Source organism: Dipodomys ordii, unplaced genomic scaffold (assembly GCF_000151885.1).
Source record: "Dipodomys ordii isolate 6190 unplaced genomic scaffold, Dord_2.0 Scaffold8, whole genome shotgun sequence".
In the NCBI taxonomy this organism is placed as follows: Eukaryota; Metazoa; Chordata; class Mammalia; order Rodentia; family Heteromyidae; genus Dipodomys; species Dipodomys ordii.
Window position 1 is genome coordinate 8,901,470 of NW_012267224.1, and position 16,386 is coordinate 8,917,855.

Below are 16,386 nucleotides of genomic sequence, written 5' to 3' on the forward strand. Positions count from 1 at the left end.
GGGGGGGGGGAGGAAAAAAAGAAAATACTTGGAGTTTAGGAGGTTTCAAGAATCATGCTGTGATTAAAGCCAGCTTTGAATTCCACTAGCTCCAAACGCAGCCCTGGTCAAGTAATAACCAAAATCCCCTGCAATCTTTTTTTAATTTATTTTTTTTCCTCCTTCCCAAACAAGCAAGTGGCAAAACTCCCCGGTACATGGCAGAGAAACTATACTCTTGGCTAAAAAATGTACATTCTCTAAGGACTCTACAACTCCAGGTGGACCCAGAATGAGTTTGGTACCAAGGCAAGAGTTTATCACAGGAGACATTTCCTAATTTTTTTTTGGGGGGGGGTGGTGTTTGAAAAGCAGCAAATGAGGCTTTTATGTTTCTTTTATTTTATTTTTTGGCTTGTTTAATCAACAACATAGCCTGTGTTTGTGAAGGTATAAACAAACTCCTGCACCCAGAAATCGTCTGTCCCTGTGGCAGTGGGAAATACCAGCTCCTGGATTGTTACTGCAGATTGCTTTGATCCTTATAAGGAAAGCAAGTCACAAAACCCTATTCTTCCAGGTTGTTCCTAATTATGTCTATTTCTCTCCTAGGCTCCCAGCAAACAAATGTTAGTAAATACAGTTACTGCCTTGCCCAGAACAGCCAGCGTAGATTCTCAGCTCCTTTTATTTTTATTTTTTCATACATGGAGCATTTTCTCTCTAAGTGCCTTAGGGTGCCTTTTTGAATAAACATTGAATTCCAACCCCAGTGCCTTAGGTTGTACAATTTGCTTTTGGAATCAGGAGTGTCCACGGAGTAAAGGAAAAATACTGAAAAGTATTGCTTTTTATTATTTTTCAGCTCGTACCTTTGAGACAATGAAGGCTAATGCAGGTGCATCTATTTTATGATGACATTACATATTGAATACATAACAAACTCACACCACTAGACACAGCAGGAAAACACTTCCCGTAACATTCCAGCAGTCAAATTTAACCCTGTCATGTCCTAATATCTTTGTGCATATCTTGGTGAATTAGATATGCTTCCATAAAAATAAAATCAAATCTCATCAACTTCTTAAGCCAGCTCAAGTCTTTCACTTGACAATAATGTATCTGAAAAAAATTAAAAAAACACCTTCCCAAGTATCTAAAACTAGTTTCTAAAGCATTATTAGTTAAGATCTTATTCTACTGAGGTTAACTTAATGAATGTTCTTATTGTCCAACTCCTTAGAAAGAAAACCGTGGTGACTGTTTTTCCTCTTACACAGTTGTAAATATTCAGTTGCTCAAATAGCAAAGTGAAAGAAAGTCAAAACCAAACCAAACAACAAGAAACAATTTGCCAGCTTGCAGCTTCCTTCACATTTGTCTACTCTGATATCTGCAACAAGTTGCTGGTATATTTCTAAATAATGTAATGAAACGGACAGTTTTTCCTGAATGTAAAAAGATAGATGTCCAACAGCTTTGACATTTCACGTTAGCCAAATACTTTTCACTGGTACATTCTCCCCCAACCCCATTACAGATGGCAGAAAATTGCTGCAGATTTAATTTTCTATATCAAAAAAAAATAAAAAGGATCAGGAATGCATTCATACATGCAATTAGTGCCATTCCTCAGCACCCACCACAAAGAAACACTCATTTTCTTCTCAATTAGATTCTGACTTAATGTAAAACTTCAGTAAATTATTAAAATTCAGGGCAAAGGTCATTGGTTCTACCCTCAAAACAGTCAACTGTGAAACAATATTGGCCACAGGGCTAAGAAGCATCAATGTTTATTAATTATTATCAAGTGATTTCTGCATTATGACAGTCACTGATACTTCTGTTTAGCTTATTGCTAGGCATCTATCAGATTTTCTAAAAATCATTTTTTACACCTTTTAGAGATGTCCTTTACCCTACACCAGGCTGTGCTGTTGTTGAGCATTTTAGCTGTTCTTATTCTGTTGTTGGGGTTTTCCTGCTTGGTTTTGGCCAGCTACTTCTATACTTAAAAAAATAAATCAGCATAGAAGTCATTTCTAATATGTGGTTTCCCCTTCATGTCACAGAATCTGAAGTTAAAACGTTCAAAGGACCCATAAACTATAGCAGATTACATTTCCCCCTTCTGAAACCTCTACTACCATACAAGTAAAAATTTTATACAGATTTGTAGAAAAATCAGAATACCTTCTGCTATTTCTTTTTAATTCTCAAAATTACAACTCCAATGAGAGGGATATTTTAGAAGTCTTATAATTTGGTTAATTAACTCTTCAGATGAAAATTTCTCTTCTGTCCAGTTATATTTTTCCCCCTCAGGAGAACTTAAATTGTTAGTTGCTCACCAGCCTTGGTCTTTCCTGGCTCCCCGGGTGGTTTCTATATTTAATTCTTGCTCTGCTTCTCCTCCTCTCTCCCCACAGCCTTCATTTTACCTCTTCACATCTCTGCCTTCAAGATCTCATAATGGTTGGTTTCAATCAACAAGGAGCTACTGAAACTTTTCTGTGTCCACAACAATGTGTTGTAAGGACATCCAAGAAGGTATATGGCAAGGACACAGAGAACTTGTATAGTTATAGGAATGACATCCCATAAAAATGCAACAAATTTGCTATGACAAAGCAATAAGATAATTTTTGCTTGATATCTGGATTCCTCTTCTACTTTTTATAACACATCCTGTCTAGGTACAAGGTCCTTTCATTGACCATTGCAATTCACAACCAAATCAGCTAGCTGCATTTTCTCAAAACAATGGGAATAGGTATTTATTAACATCTGTTGAGTGTGCATAATGTTGTACATCTACACAGAGCTGAGATTTCACCCCCTGGAATCCCTCTATTCACTAGGTCTCCTAAGGTTTGCTTTCCAGGGTCTCAACATGAATAGAGGCAGGAAAATGTATCTTTTGAGTTACAAGGAGAAAGAGAAAAATAGAGGGAGAAATAGAGGGAGAGAAATAGAGAAAGAGGAGAGAGGGAGTGGGAGGGGAAGAAAGGGAGGGAAGCAAGAAAGAAGAAAACAAGAGAAAGACAAAGAGAAAGAGACAACAGAGAATGATTCTTTCTGTTTTACAACAAAAGTATCTGATGAAATGTTTAGTTCCCCTTCACTACGTCTGCCCCAAAGTGTAAGCTTCTTGCACCATCTCTATTTCAGACAATTGTTAATATCTAAGAAATAAACAGCATCAAAGCCAAACACCCAAACTCAAACACCATAGACAATAGCAACAGCAATTGGCTTTGATGTCAAGACTATACAAAAGGAAAATCAGGAGAAAGGACTATGAGAATAAATATCCTTGCTTATTTACTCCTACAATGAACTATGTAAGAATAAAGTAAAGGCTGTACTTCTCAGGGAAGAGTAGTAGAGAGGACATTACATATAATCAGGCTTGTAGGCTATAGACATTAGGATCAGGACTTCATATACCAGTTCTCAATCTTTGCAGACCTCCAAACATCCCAATAAAGACAAACAGCTTGCCCATTTCAAACTTCGAGAAATAGGTAAGTAAAGGTTTGAACACCATACTAAAGGAACAGGAAGAGCCCCAAAGCCCTTTCTAGGAAGAACTGAACTTCTAAACATTAGAATCATCCTCTTCCCAAGTCAAAGGCATAGCAAATGGCCCCTGAGGCCATTTTGAATGGAGACAGAGTCCACATAACTAGAAACTAATATTCTAGGGAATGCTGCCTGCCTGGAGCATTCTTCCAGAAAGAAAATGGCCTGCTCAGAAATGCTAAGATTTATAAAGTTAATTATTGTTAAAAGGCATTCCGTGGCTGGCTTTTAATTCCTTAAGGGGGCTCATTGATCCTGATGCTCACATTGCTTGCTAAGCTCTTGTTTTGCACTTTGGTTTGAAGGTGAGGCAAAGTTGCAAAGTGTGTATGGGGAGCAGGGTGGGGAGGAGAGAATACACAGAGACCTCTATTCTATAAATATTCTTAAATTGAATCTTATTTTTACACAAGAGTTCTCTGGTGATGACATTGAAAACAAAGACCTCTGGGGAAACAAATTGAGAAAGTTAGTGGACAACTTTAATCCCTCCTAGCATTGATGTTTTTCTTTTTTAATAAACAACATATCATAGACAACCCCAGCAACACAGCTATCATCTCCAATAAAATCTCCAGCAGACTATTCTGAGAGCACTGAGCCAGCCTTGATTTTAACTTAGATCTCAAAAAGTGCTTGGGGCAATTTTCATATTACAATACAACAAAAAATGAAAATTAATCTGAGTTGTGTTACATAGACTAATATACACAAAAAGCAGAAAGTATGTTTAGAAGGAACACAGATGACAAGAGAATGAAAGGTTGGCTAAAATCTGATTTGTGACTCTTCAGATGTTTTCATTTGCCTTTATCACTTCACATTGATTCCTCTATAATGCAGAGAATTGTTATTTAAATAAGACATGAGCAATTAGGTTATTTACCAATTTTTTGTCTTACTCAAACTAAAAATCAGACATATCAGATTTTATCAAAGTTGCATCATTTAAAGAAAATTAAGGTGTTACTGGGCCTAAAGAAAACATTTCATTTAGCAAAAAAAATGTTTTATCTTACTGGGTACATTTAGCCAGAACTTGGAAAAGAGGGTACGAAAATTGTTTAAATAAAAAAGAAGGTTGGCAGCTAAACTGTTCCCTGGACCTTATTTCTGTCGTTTGGGTCCTAATTAGCCCAACTTGACTTTAAAGGAGAAAACTGTATTTTCTAAATAGTCTCAGAAAGGAAGAATGAATGTGTTTCTTTTCCTTCTTTATTTTGACTGCATCAGACAAAGTCCTGGGGGGACTGAGGGGTATTTTGCTTTTGCTTCTGTTATTGAAAATTTTTTAGTGCTTTGATATTTCTATATTACTCTGGTGAGCTAAAATACATATACTCCCCAAATGTGGGAGAGGTGTAGGGCAATAACTCCTCATCACAAGAAATAACCGGCTCTAAAGTCTAAGCTAAATTTTGTGGCAATATATACATCATACTGGATATTTATTAACTCATTTAGACTACAGGACTTTTGAAGAAACATCTTCAAGCTAGTAGAACAGTCTTAGGATAGATAGACCTTTGCTTTCAACTCTTCACTCAAACACTGCATTTAATATATTAGAGGAAAGATTATTAATGGGTGCAGTTTTTCTTGAGGACAAATAGGTAATATGTATTATATTTTTTAAATGGATAGTTTCAAAGATCCAGACATTCTCCTTGTACAAATTCAACCTAAAGAAATAATAGGGGAGGGCATACAAAGATTTTTGGTGTGAGAATAGCCAAAGCAATATCATTTACATTGTTGAGAACTCAAATGAAATGAAAATGCCTAATGTTAATAGGCCTACTTAATATATTATGAGGCATAGATAGCTATGATAGATAGATGATAAATGGTAGATGATAGACCAATGCATATATATATTTATATATATATATATATCTCAATGGCATAATTAAAATCTTATAAATTATACTTAGGAGCATGGGGATACAATGTTAAGATGAAATAACTATAATAATAAAAATTTTACCTAGAAGAAATACAACATATTTATTATGTTGTGTGTGCGTGTGTGTGTGGAGAGAGAGGAAAGAAATGAGAGGAGAAAGTAAACAGGAAAGAAGTTGCTCAGAGGAATTGATGACAGTGTGAATAGTTGTTATTTTGCTTTAAGTGTGTGTATGTGTGTGTCTTTCTGTAATTTTCAAACTTTCTGTGATAAACATGTATGATTTATATCTTCAGAAGAATAATAACTATTCAGTTTTTGTGAGGAATAGTCAGATTCAGAATTAGACCTATGCCTTCTTAACACAAAGGAAATGAAAAACACAAACAACTGGACACCCCATCCCAGCCTCAAACCTTCATCTTATATTTAAGATGAGCCATTTCAGTCTGTCACCCTAAATCTAGCAGCTCCTCCATCGAGCTCTTGAAGATCAGGCTCAACCCAGAGAGAAATCACTTCCTGGTATCTTTAGAAACCCACTCAGGCCTGAGTTACAAATGAAAGATGCTGTCGATTGGGGCACAAACAGCTGGCTCCCAGAAAAATCACTCCAATCTTCATGTAATTTCTCATTTTAAAATCGTATCAAAGTAAACTTTCCCTTTAAAACTCAATTATCTGCAAAAGGGTTAAAGTCCCAGCCATTTATATCAAAAGATCTATTTATTAGACATAGTTTTTCTTTCCTTCTAGTATATAGTTTAGAAGCCTGGACCAAGAATTAAAGATTATTGAGCACCCCAAGAATCATATAACTGAACTTTTAAGAACATGTCTCAGGAAGAGGAAGGAATTAGTCAGGAGCAACTTGGGAGAAGAGCTGCTATAGAGGCTGATTCCACTGGAGACAGCTGAAATTGACTTGATGAGGAAAACAGTCGACATTTCCAACAGTGATTTGCAAATGAACTTCTTTGGGAAATCACCTGCCCCTAAGCATGCAGCTGTAGGTACAGAGGCTGTCATGGTGTAGCCCTGTTCTTGGGCAGGTAGCTCACTCAGTATTGTAAGTAAGCACTGACTAGCTAAATTCCCCCGAAGGGAAATAGATAATCACAGGAATGGACAATTCAGGTTAGCATCCTTGCAACTTCTTTCATCTGACTGATCATTAGTTTGACCAGAAAATACTTTTAAAACTAGAGGAATAATGAGTTGAAATCAAGGCCATGAGGTTTCAGGTGATTACAGGAAGCTGAAGTCAATCTGATCAGCAGAGTGACTTTGTGACTCTTGAATTCAGCCCAAAATGGAAAGAAAAGAAAGAATGAACATGTGGAATGTGGGTCCTCACTCAACTGGGTCATGAACCAACAAGCTGACTGTGGGCTGTTCACTCAATGGTGTTCAGCCTCAGTTTCTGAATCGTCAAAGGAGACAGCCAGATTCATTTACCTCTAAGATCCTTGCCATTCTCAAATTCATGGACAAGATACAGCCAGCACAGTGCAAACTCATGGCACAGGTGCTGGAACCAGAGATAATATGAGAGAAAAGGATCTGGTGTCTAACTGTCCAGCAGGAGCACAGCTCCATTCCTTTTCTTGCATTATGAACATTTATTTAGACAAAGAACACATTAGAACTTGTTACAGCATAGCTGAAGCCTTTGGAAAACCTGTGTTTCTTACAAAGCCCAGGTAATTGGCCAGAGAAGAGCACCTTCATCTTCTTTGTTATTAATTCTGCTACGTGGCCTAAGTCACACTGCAAACTGAGCCATTGTTTGTGAAAAACCACACAACTGAAGTATATTACCAATTACTTATTTCTGCAAATGGATACAATAAGATATACTCACATGTAATTAATTTAGTTTTGCAACGAATATATTTCTTATTTGCCAGAGAAGAGTTAGAAATGAAGGAAAATCCCACATTTAGGATTTTTGTACATGGGAATGAATTATGGAGTGTCTAGGAAAAGAAGATCTTTGTTTTGTTTGGGTTGATTTGGTGCTAGTACTTAAGCTTGCACTCAGGTCTTTGCACGCTTATTCAGCTGTTTTGTTCAAGGGCACTGCTTTACCACACATTCCCTTCTGGGTTTTTGCTAGTTAATTGAAAATAAGAATCTCAGGAACTTTTCTGTCTGAGCTGGCTTCAAACCATGATACTCATATCTCAGTCTCCTGGGCAGCTAAGATTACAGGCATGAGCCATCCAAACCCCATGGGAAAAAAGACTCATAAGTTACCTTTTTTTGCTTTTTAATATCAGAGCAGTGAAAATGTATATTATCTGTTTAATAAAAGAGAAGCTTACCTATTTTTAATTTGGGAGCCCAGAGAAGATATTACTGTAAAGTGCAGAAAGAAAAAAGATCATATGCCTAAAATGTTTTAGCGCAGCATTATTAGAGCCAAATCAGAGCCTGGGTCCTGGTTGTATCTCTGAGGTTGCAAGTTTCCCCAAGGAACTATTTGATTTGGAGGAACTATTTCCTCTTTAGCAGGAAGAAGAAAATCTGTGCTTCAGTGTCTTCCAATGCCACCCAGATTGGAAGCTTTCTTTTAGGGCTGGATGAGTAGTCATTGACACACTAAATTCTACACCAGAAAATCTGGAGAGGGAGTAATGAAGACTTGAAATTGGGCAAAGGAAGACGGAATAAACAACAAATCTCAGTCAAGATAAAGCTTTGGTAAACCACTAGCTACTCTAAAACCCGACAATACTGCATAGTTAAGAGTGCCATTCACTAGCAGGGCATACCTTACTTCTCATTTTTCTGCATCCACAGAAAAGAAACACAAAATGAAAGTAAGGTATGAAAGCTCAAGCTTAGGACCTATGAAATGCCTGAAAAAGGAGGTGGAGAAGAATTTCCTTTTGAAACAAAACATATGCCCTCTCATTCTCTAGAGTCCAATTTGCATTTTACCCAAGTAGGTAATTAAAATAAATTCTTTTCTTGATTCTTTTCAGAACAAAAATCTTTTTCATTCCTGAGATGGAACTTTCTACCCTCCATCTTGGTAGATCTAAAAATAGGCCACACCTAACCTTTTACACAGCTATACAAAGCCACTACGTGGAAATTCCAGCCTGGTGCTCGCTTGTGGGTATTTTAAGTCTGTGTTCTCTTTGCTTTCTCTATCACAAAGTCCAATGTCACAGAGTAGGTACAAACTTCAGACAAAAGTGGTTTGTTGGGGTGTCATATTTTACATTCTCTGAGGAACCATTTTTCAGCTGTGTTATTTTGCTTTTCAGATAGAATCCAACAAAAATATAGTTCCCCATTTTTTCACATAATTAAAGCAAAATAAAGTTATTCTTCATGTTTACAGTATTATGATTATTGGGGCTCTAATACTTCAATGGAATGAGATCAAATGAACTTCTAATTTATCCCCAAATGTGTATATCCTACAAATAGACAGTGATGCCAAATAAGCCGTACAAACACACGCAATTGGACATGCTTTATGATTCCATTTCTACAAAACACCAAGGTGAAACTATCTAATATATGTGGCTGAAAGTCATGAGAGAGGTTGCCTTTGATGGCACTTTGGGGATGGTAGGCAAAAGAGCAAGAGGAAGGTAGAGACCAAGTTATGATCTCTTTCTTGGTGTCAGTACTGGTTATGTGGTTATGTTCAGTTACAAAAAATACATTGATATGATCCCTGCTGATAAATGCACTTTTCAGTATCCATATTATAATTCTATAAAGAGTTTGAAATATATTGAGCAGGAGAAAGGAATGTTTCTATATCACAAGCTTTCAAAATTTTCTTCTCTGCTGTTACCAAAAACTAAATCTAAATATTCAGGGGCTCTTCTTAGAAAGGCCATTAAACCTCTTACACCAATGACAATGGATAAGGAGTTGAGGATCCCTATGTCTGGGTTGATGTGTTTGTTTTATCTTGGAGGAGTAATCTAGCTTTCTAGATTTTTCTTTTCTCCAACATAAGGTAAGATTGTCATCTGCATCAATCGAGATGCTGTGTACTGATTTGTTGAATGGAACTCCTTTGGGCAACTACTTGAAGATAATAAATATATAATTTTAAAAGATTGTATTCCTTAAATAAATTAACTGATGGAGGCTGGTTTCCAAGTTTAAATATTCGGTATTTTTTATCTTTGATTCAAAAGTCATTGTTGAAAAGCATCGTTGACTTGTTTTGGCATAGAAGTCTTCCCTGAGAGTGCGGATCTAGGAGCCAACACTAACCTACCATTTGGGACCCATCTGTGAAAATCTCAAGCTAAACTATCTGAACGAGAACCACCTCATCTATAAAACACCAGTATCAATAGCTGTTTTATATGATGGCCATGAAGTTTACAAACATGTAAGAGTCTATTGAAAAACAGTAGACTCAATAGATTACTAGAAAAATATGGTCACTAGAAAAATTTAAATTTTAACTTATATGTTTGCTATTTGTCTGGCAAAGAAAGAAAAGAAAAGAAAGAAAAAAGAAAGGAAAGAAAGAAGGAAGGAAGGAAGCAAGGAAGGAAGGAAAGAAAGAAAGAGAAAGAAAGGAAAGAAAAGAAGGGTGGAAGGAAGGAAGGAAGGAAGGAAAGAAAAGGAAGGGAAGGGGAATTAGAAGAGGTCAAACCAAGCAGACTTGCTCTTTGTTTCATATTAAGCTGACTTGGTACATGTGACAAAACCATCACATGTGTGAGGATGCCAAGGGCCTGTTGTTCTTTTGCATACTTGATGAAAAGCAAAAACAGCCTCATTCTAGTCCTGACCTGGCTCTGACTCTAAAGACAGCAGAAGCGCCAAGTGTAGTAAACAGTTTTGTTTCTACTAGGCTGGCCACAAACTTATTTGAACCAAAGTCTTTCCTGAATTTCTCTGTTAAGAAACAAGACAACCATATGGCACATGAAATCCAACAAAATACTATGACTCTGCGAATGTGGAGGAACCTCAAAGCATCAAATCAGGTTTGAAATGATGAGACTGAAAATACACCCAGAAGAAGGGATGGAAAACAAACCACAGGAGCAAAACAACTCAATACAAAGTCAATTTTGCCCCCAGTGGCCTATCAACCAAATTGTCTTAGTATTCCCACTTCTCCATTGCCTGTGATCAATCATACAATTGCTTTTTAAATAGATAAAAATGGCATAAAAGGATACTTTATATTTTCCTTTCCATGTTTAAATGTTTTCCAAAATTGAGATGTCCTATAAATGTGCCTGAAATTTCAAAATCTTTGTAAGAAAAGGAGAAGGGAAAATATCTTCTTAATAATTCATAGATACTATGTTGATAAAATATTTTGGATAGATTGTGCCATATAGAAGATATTATTGAATTTATCATTTTAAAGTGTGGTTACTAGAACATTTTAAATTACGTATGTGATGTGCGTGATATTCATTTTAACAGTATATAACTTTTTAAAAGTTTTTCATTTACCCTTCAAGTTCTACCAAGGATACAAAACAAATTTATGAATTATAGGATAGAGGAATTTCAGAATTAAAAGAAATAGCCTAGCAAATGCAAACATGCACAACTCCAGGGGACGCCACTCCTATCACAGTGTGCAGATTGATCCTTGGAACTTTTCAGTTTACATGGTGTTGTGTTAAATAAATCCATGATCCTTATGAAATCATTAAAAAAAAATCCCTTCTAGAACATCCCTGGGGCAACCTCATGAATCTATTCAGCACTTTTTACACCTTTTCAAAACATAAACATCCTAACGAAATGTAAATGCAGAAAGTGAGATTTGCCCAATATTCCAGACTTGGAAGGGTGGAAAATAGAGCCAATCACTATCACCGTATACTAACAGGACTCAGAAGATGACCAAATCCCCTAGAACATAAAGGCTGGGATATGTGCGAGGATGTGAGGCTCATCCGGGACACGGGAGACATTTTTCGGAGATTTGCATCCACTTTAATTACAAAATGCACCCACCTTTCCCTTCCAAAGGAGAAAAGCCTGTTGTTGCATCTATAATGTAGCCTTAGTTTTTGTTGCCAGAAATGATTCCGTAAACACAGTAATGGTATGGTATACTGTATCTTATTCCATATTCAAATTATTCTCAAGACAGCTCTGGCATTAATTCAGTTTGATGTCTGTACTTAGGATTTCACATAGGTACCTTCATCTAATTCTTCTTCTCAACTAATAAAAAATCTTAATTCATGGTAATATATTTATTTCCAGTTCAGTTCATGTTAAGGAGTGCAGTACTTTACAGAAAACTAATTAATATCAATCATATATTATAACACTTTTAATGGTTCAGAGGAAAGTTCTGCACTAGGGAAAAGATTAGATGAACCAAGGGGTCTTTAACCCATCCTATTTACTCTATTTTTAGGATTTGAAAAAAAGTTTTATCAAACACCATTTCAGATATAAATTTAACTGGAAGAATACATCATAGGCAGGCTAGGAATTAAGGACCCTGCTACTGATCTTTAATAAGACATTGATTTGATGTGGCCCAAGAATGTAATTTATATCCTCACACTCCATTTTCCCACAATTTTGTCTAATAACCATATAATTTGCAAGTTGGTAAAGATATTCGAAATCAGATGCATGGCACTATTAAAATAATGAACAACTTTACTAATAGCAAGCCTTCTGCAATTGTTGGAAACAACTCTGTTTTTATGTAATGTTTGAGTAATGTTGATGGCATCGTATTTCCTGAGATTGTGCATATAGTCAGCGGGAGAGTTTAACTGTGACTCTTTGACTATGACATAAATGGTACCCCCTGGAGACATGCAATATAGTGGCCCACTATGTAGCTCCCTGAAGGAGCTACATTTAAAAGGCTTAATTCTGTCCCAGACACAAAGAACATAAGCTATGAGTTATTTGCGTAACTAAAAAGTCTTTAAAATTGAAAAACAAACAAACAAACAGAAATAAACCCCTGTAATAGATAGCTTGAGACACAGGGACATAGTATCAGGTCTTGCCAAATTAACCATTTCATTCACTCCACAACAATTTCTTCACATTGATAAACTATACTTTACAATGTAGAACCATATGCTATGCCAATGTCTTTTTATGACTTCTTAATAATTAACATACATGACCTCCAAACCCGATATAAAAATGCTTGAAAGTGCTCATGATTACAAATAAACACAAATCCCAACATGCCAATACAGCAGAATCTACAGAGATAATACCTCTTGATACTCACTTGCATACCCGGATCCATTAGTGAGAACCCCAAGAGGTGTGCCATTCATTTTTTCTGCAGAACAAGTACTTGTACAGCAAGTGGAGAGACTACTGACAAAGGGGGCTTGTACACGCCCCTTTTTAATTCACAAGGGCAGAGTGACGTAAGAAGGCACTTGGGAGTCACTGCTCAATGAACTCCACAACAGGGCACAGTTCTGAAACCCAATCGTAGCCCGATATGGACGTAAGAGCAAATATGTACAGTATCATGTGCTTTCCAACAGCTCTGAGTCTCGAGGGAGCTCTCTGACATCAGCAGCTGAGACAGGTGGTTCCCTTTCCAACTGTGGAAAATAAAACCCCAGTGCAGAGCCACTAAGTAAATATAGCAGTACTGTAATTTTTCCTGGGTGCACTCTCCCTGTGATTTCTCTCCCTGTGATGATACTTAGCCAATGAACCTCTTCAGAACATCTATCCAGACCAATAACTGACAACATTTGTGGACAGGTTAATATTGGTGTTAAGAGGCTGGTGGAAGGCTCTGTTTTGCAGTCCCAGATGGCAGAATTTGGGGCTATCCTCCTCTTGTTTATTCAGAATCTGCTGTCACATGCCCACACCTCTGCTCTACTATGTCATCCATTGTTCCCTGGTATTCATACTACCCAATGGAATGGCAGGGGGAAAAAAAAAAGATCATCTTAAAATCACATGCATAGGGCAGGTCAATACTAATCATATCCAGTTTGAGTCTGCAAGCTAAGATCAGGTGATATGTCCTAAGCCCTTTGTGGCCACAACTATTTGCTTTTGAATTTAAGAATCACTAGCAGAAGGGCACCCTGTAATGTGTGTATAAAATTACTTAATTCAGCTTCTATTTCCCTTTCGGAACATAGATACTTTTACACTCTGACAGCAACTGGCTCTTAAAGCATTCTCCTTTTTGTTGTATCTCCTTAGAAACACAAATCTTGTTCCCTGGCAGCAGTGGCACTAAGTGTTGTACCACATGCTCAAACGAGTTCACCCTCGCAGCTTTAATTCTCAGTAAGTGGCATGAAAGGAGGTCAGCCCTTCTCAGAAAACACTCCGAGTTCTTCTCGGCGACAGAATCGATTTCAGAAAGCCATACTCCCTAGCATGGCAGAACTGGCTTCTACTTGGAAATTCTGGCCATAACTATTGACCACTTTATGAAATGATCCACAAAGGGACAAACACAGGGAAAGGATCTCCACTTGAACTCTGGAAAAGAAATCTCTATGACTTGGATTCATTCCATAGGACAAGGAAGTTGGTGGCTGCCATCCATTCTTCATCCTTTGGTTTCCAGATAACTCTGTGATCTGGAAAGTGGGTGGCATGCCTGTATAGTATGGCTTTTCTTTCCAGAGGTGTTCATGGAATGCCTAACTTAATAATGCCACCTTAATCCTGAATGTTGCCATGGAAACCTACAATTGTAATGAGTCTAAGGAAGAGGAAATGAAACAAGTTCTTCCTGCTTTTCTCCACACTATTCAACTTTCAAAGAAGCAGGTCTTCCCAAGTTTAAAGTTTCTACATTTTGAGCTATAGTGAAGATATTAGCAATAAAGCAATGGCTCTGAGAACTGGAAAGTAAGGACTGTGGATTATATCATTTAGTCTTTGGACTAACACTAGGCAGAAGTACTGTTATTACGCTGATTCTAGGGGTAAACTCATTGAAGTTTAGGGAGTCTGAGCAATCTTTCTAAAAGCAAATAGCTGTATATGGGAGAGCTGGGGTTTAAAGTCAATCCTGTCTGACTTCAAACATTTTTCTCCTAATGATCAAGTTATTAAAAAAATAGCAGGCTTCGTGTGTGTGTGTGTGTGTGTGTGTGTGTGTGTGTGTGTGTGTGTGTGTGCAACAATCATGTAACTTAGACATCTAGAACTTTTTCCCCAATCAGAAGGGAACCACAGCTTCATACTCAGAAGAAAAGTAAAAACACCACACGCATCTAGCTAAAACCACCAGGGAAATTAGGAAAAAGCAGGGCTCAAACAAGAACAGGGCCTACACACGGCACCCCGCTTGGATCAAAAGAATCCTTACTGCCAGTGCCTATGAATCTGATCTGACACATTATTGAAAAGAATGCACCTTTCTTTGCACATCAACCTCTGAAGTGAATTTGGGGTGTTTTGATTCAGGTCACTGAACAGCACCTTTGAGACGAAGAAGCCTTATTATAATGTCACCCTTCTCCTTCAATGAAATGAAGATACCTTTTGAAGATGGCAATTTCCCAAGCCCAGGCACTTCATTGTCATGCCCCAGCCCCAGCCCACCTCATCTTGGAGGCCTAGAGTCAGGTGCTATCTTGCTGAGGGTGGGGGTGGTGTAGAGTTATTGTTTGAAACTGATCATACTCTTAGAACTTACCTATAGGTATTATTATTCCAAGTCAGAGAGCCCAGGACACTGCTGCTGTGTCTGGGTTGTAGGAGATGGTCACAGATGCAGTCCCAGAAAGGCAGAGGGCCTGAGAAGTTTAAGCATGAAAGAGTACAGGCTCTGAAGGGTGTGGTTATCCGTGGCTCAGCCTTCAGTGAGGTTGTCTGAGCCTCATCACCTGAGGAATGACTAAGAGCCCCACACCTGAGCCCAAGGCCAGGGGATCGCTTGGCCTCTGTAACGTATGGTTTGCTTCCGATGGAATTGAGCACTCCTAGCCTAGATGAAAATGTTCATGAGACCTCATATCAACAAGAATATATGGGTATGGGTCCTCCAGGTGGAGTCAGGAAGAATAAGTAAAAGGGGATCACAGTCCATGTAAAAAGTGAGACCATATCAGAGCAAAAGAGTCTGCAGCATGGCTCCAGTGAGAGTGACTTTCAAGCAATCACAAAGCCCTGAGTTCAAACCCCAGTATGAGGGGGAGAGAGAGAGAGAAAGAGAGCTGGATCTTGTGAAGACCTTGACTTAAACCAAAAAGACATTTCCATCTTATCAAAGATACACAAATATTAACATAGAAACAGAAAAATATGAAAAGCAAGGTAATGTAACTCCTTCAAAAGTTCGTAACTCTTCAGTAACTGAATTCAAAGATAGCAAAATACTGGAAAAGACTTCAAAAGCCTAGTTTTAAAAGTGATACTTATCCCAAAAAGAATTCAAATAAACAGATGAATAAATTGAAAAAAGCCAGTTTTAGCTGGTTAAGGAACCAAGAAATTAGATGAGAAATTTTGCAGAGAAATAGGGATTCATAAGAAAACAAAAGCAACAAAAAAAACCTATGGGTAATGAAAAACTGAGGAATTACTATACTGAGATAACAATTTAAACAACAACAACCAAGTAATCTTGACCACAACATTTAAGACCTCTGGTCACAATTAAGAAATAAACCTCTGAGTCTCTGGCATAGAAAAGGAAACTTAGATACAGACTAAAAGCATATAAAACGTACTCAATGAAATTCCAGAAGAAGATTTCCCAAGTCTAAAGAAAGAACTAGATAGCCACATACAGAGACATATAGGACCCCAAATAGACATGACCAGAAAAAAAAAAGCCTACAGCATATTACAGTTAAAATGCCAATAGTACCGAACAAAGAAAAGATACTGAAAGCTGCAAGACAGAAGTCCCAAGTTACTTACAAAGGAAAACCTATCAGAATAACAGTGGACTTCTCAGCAGAAATGTT

General features: G+C 37.4%; 1 protein-coding gene across 1 annotated transcript in view; it reads right to left on the reverse strand.

Annotated features, from left to right (window-relative positions):
• Nucleotides 1–12,756, reverse strand: part of Ppargc1a (peroxisome proliferator-activated receptor gamma, coactivator 1 alpha) — a 118,340-nt gene extending 105,584 nt beyond the window's left edge. Inside the window, exon 1 of the mRNA XM_013008896.1 lies at nucleotides 12,694–12,756. Within this exon, the coding sequence (XP_012864350.1) occupies nucleotides 12,694–12,756 (63 nt within the window). The remainder of the gene's footprint in view (nucleotides 1–12,693) is intronic.
• Nucleotides 12,757–16,386: the final 3,630 nt, after the last annotated feature.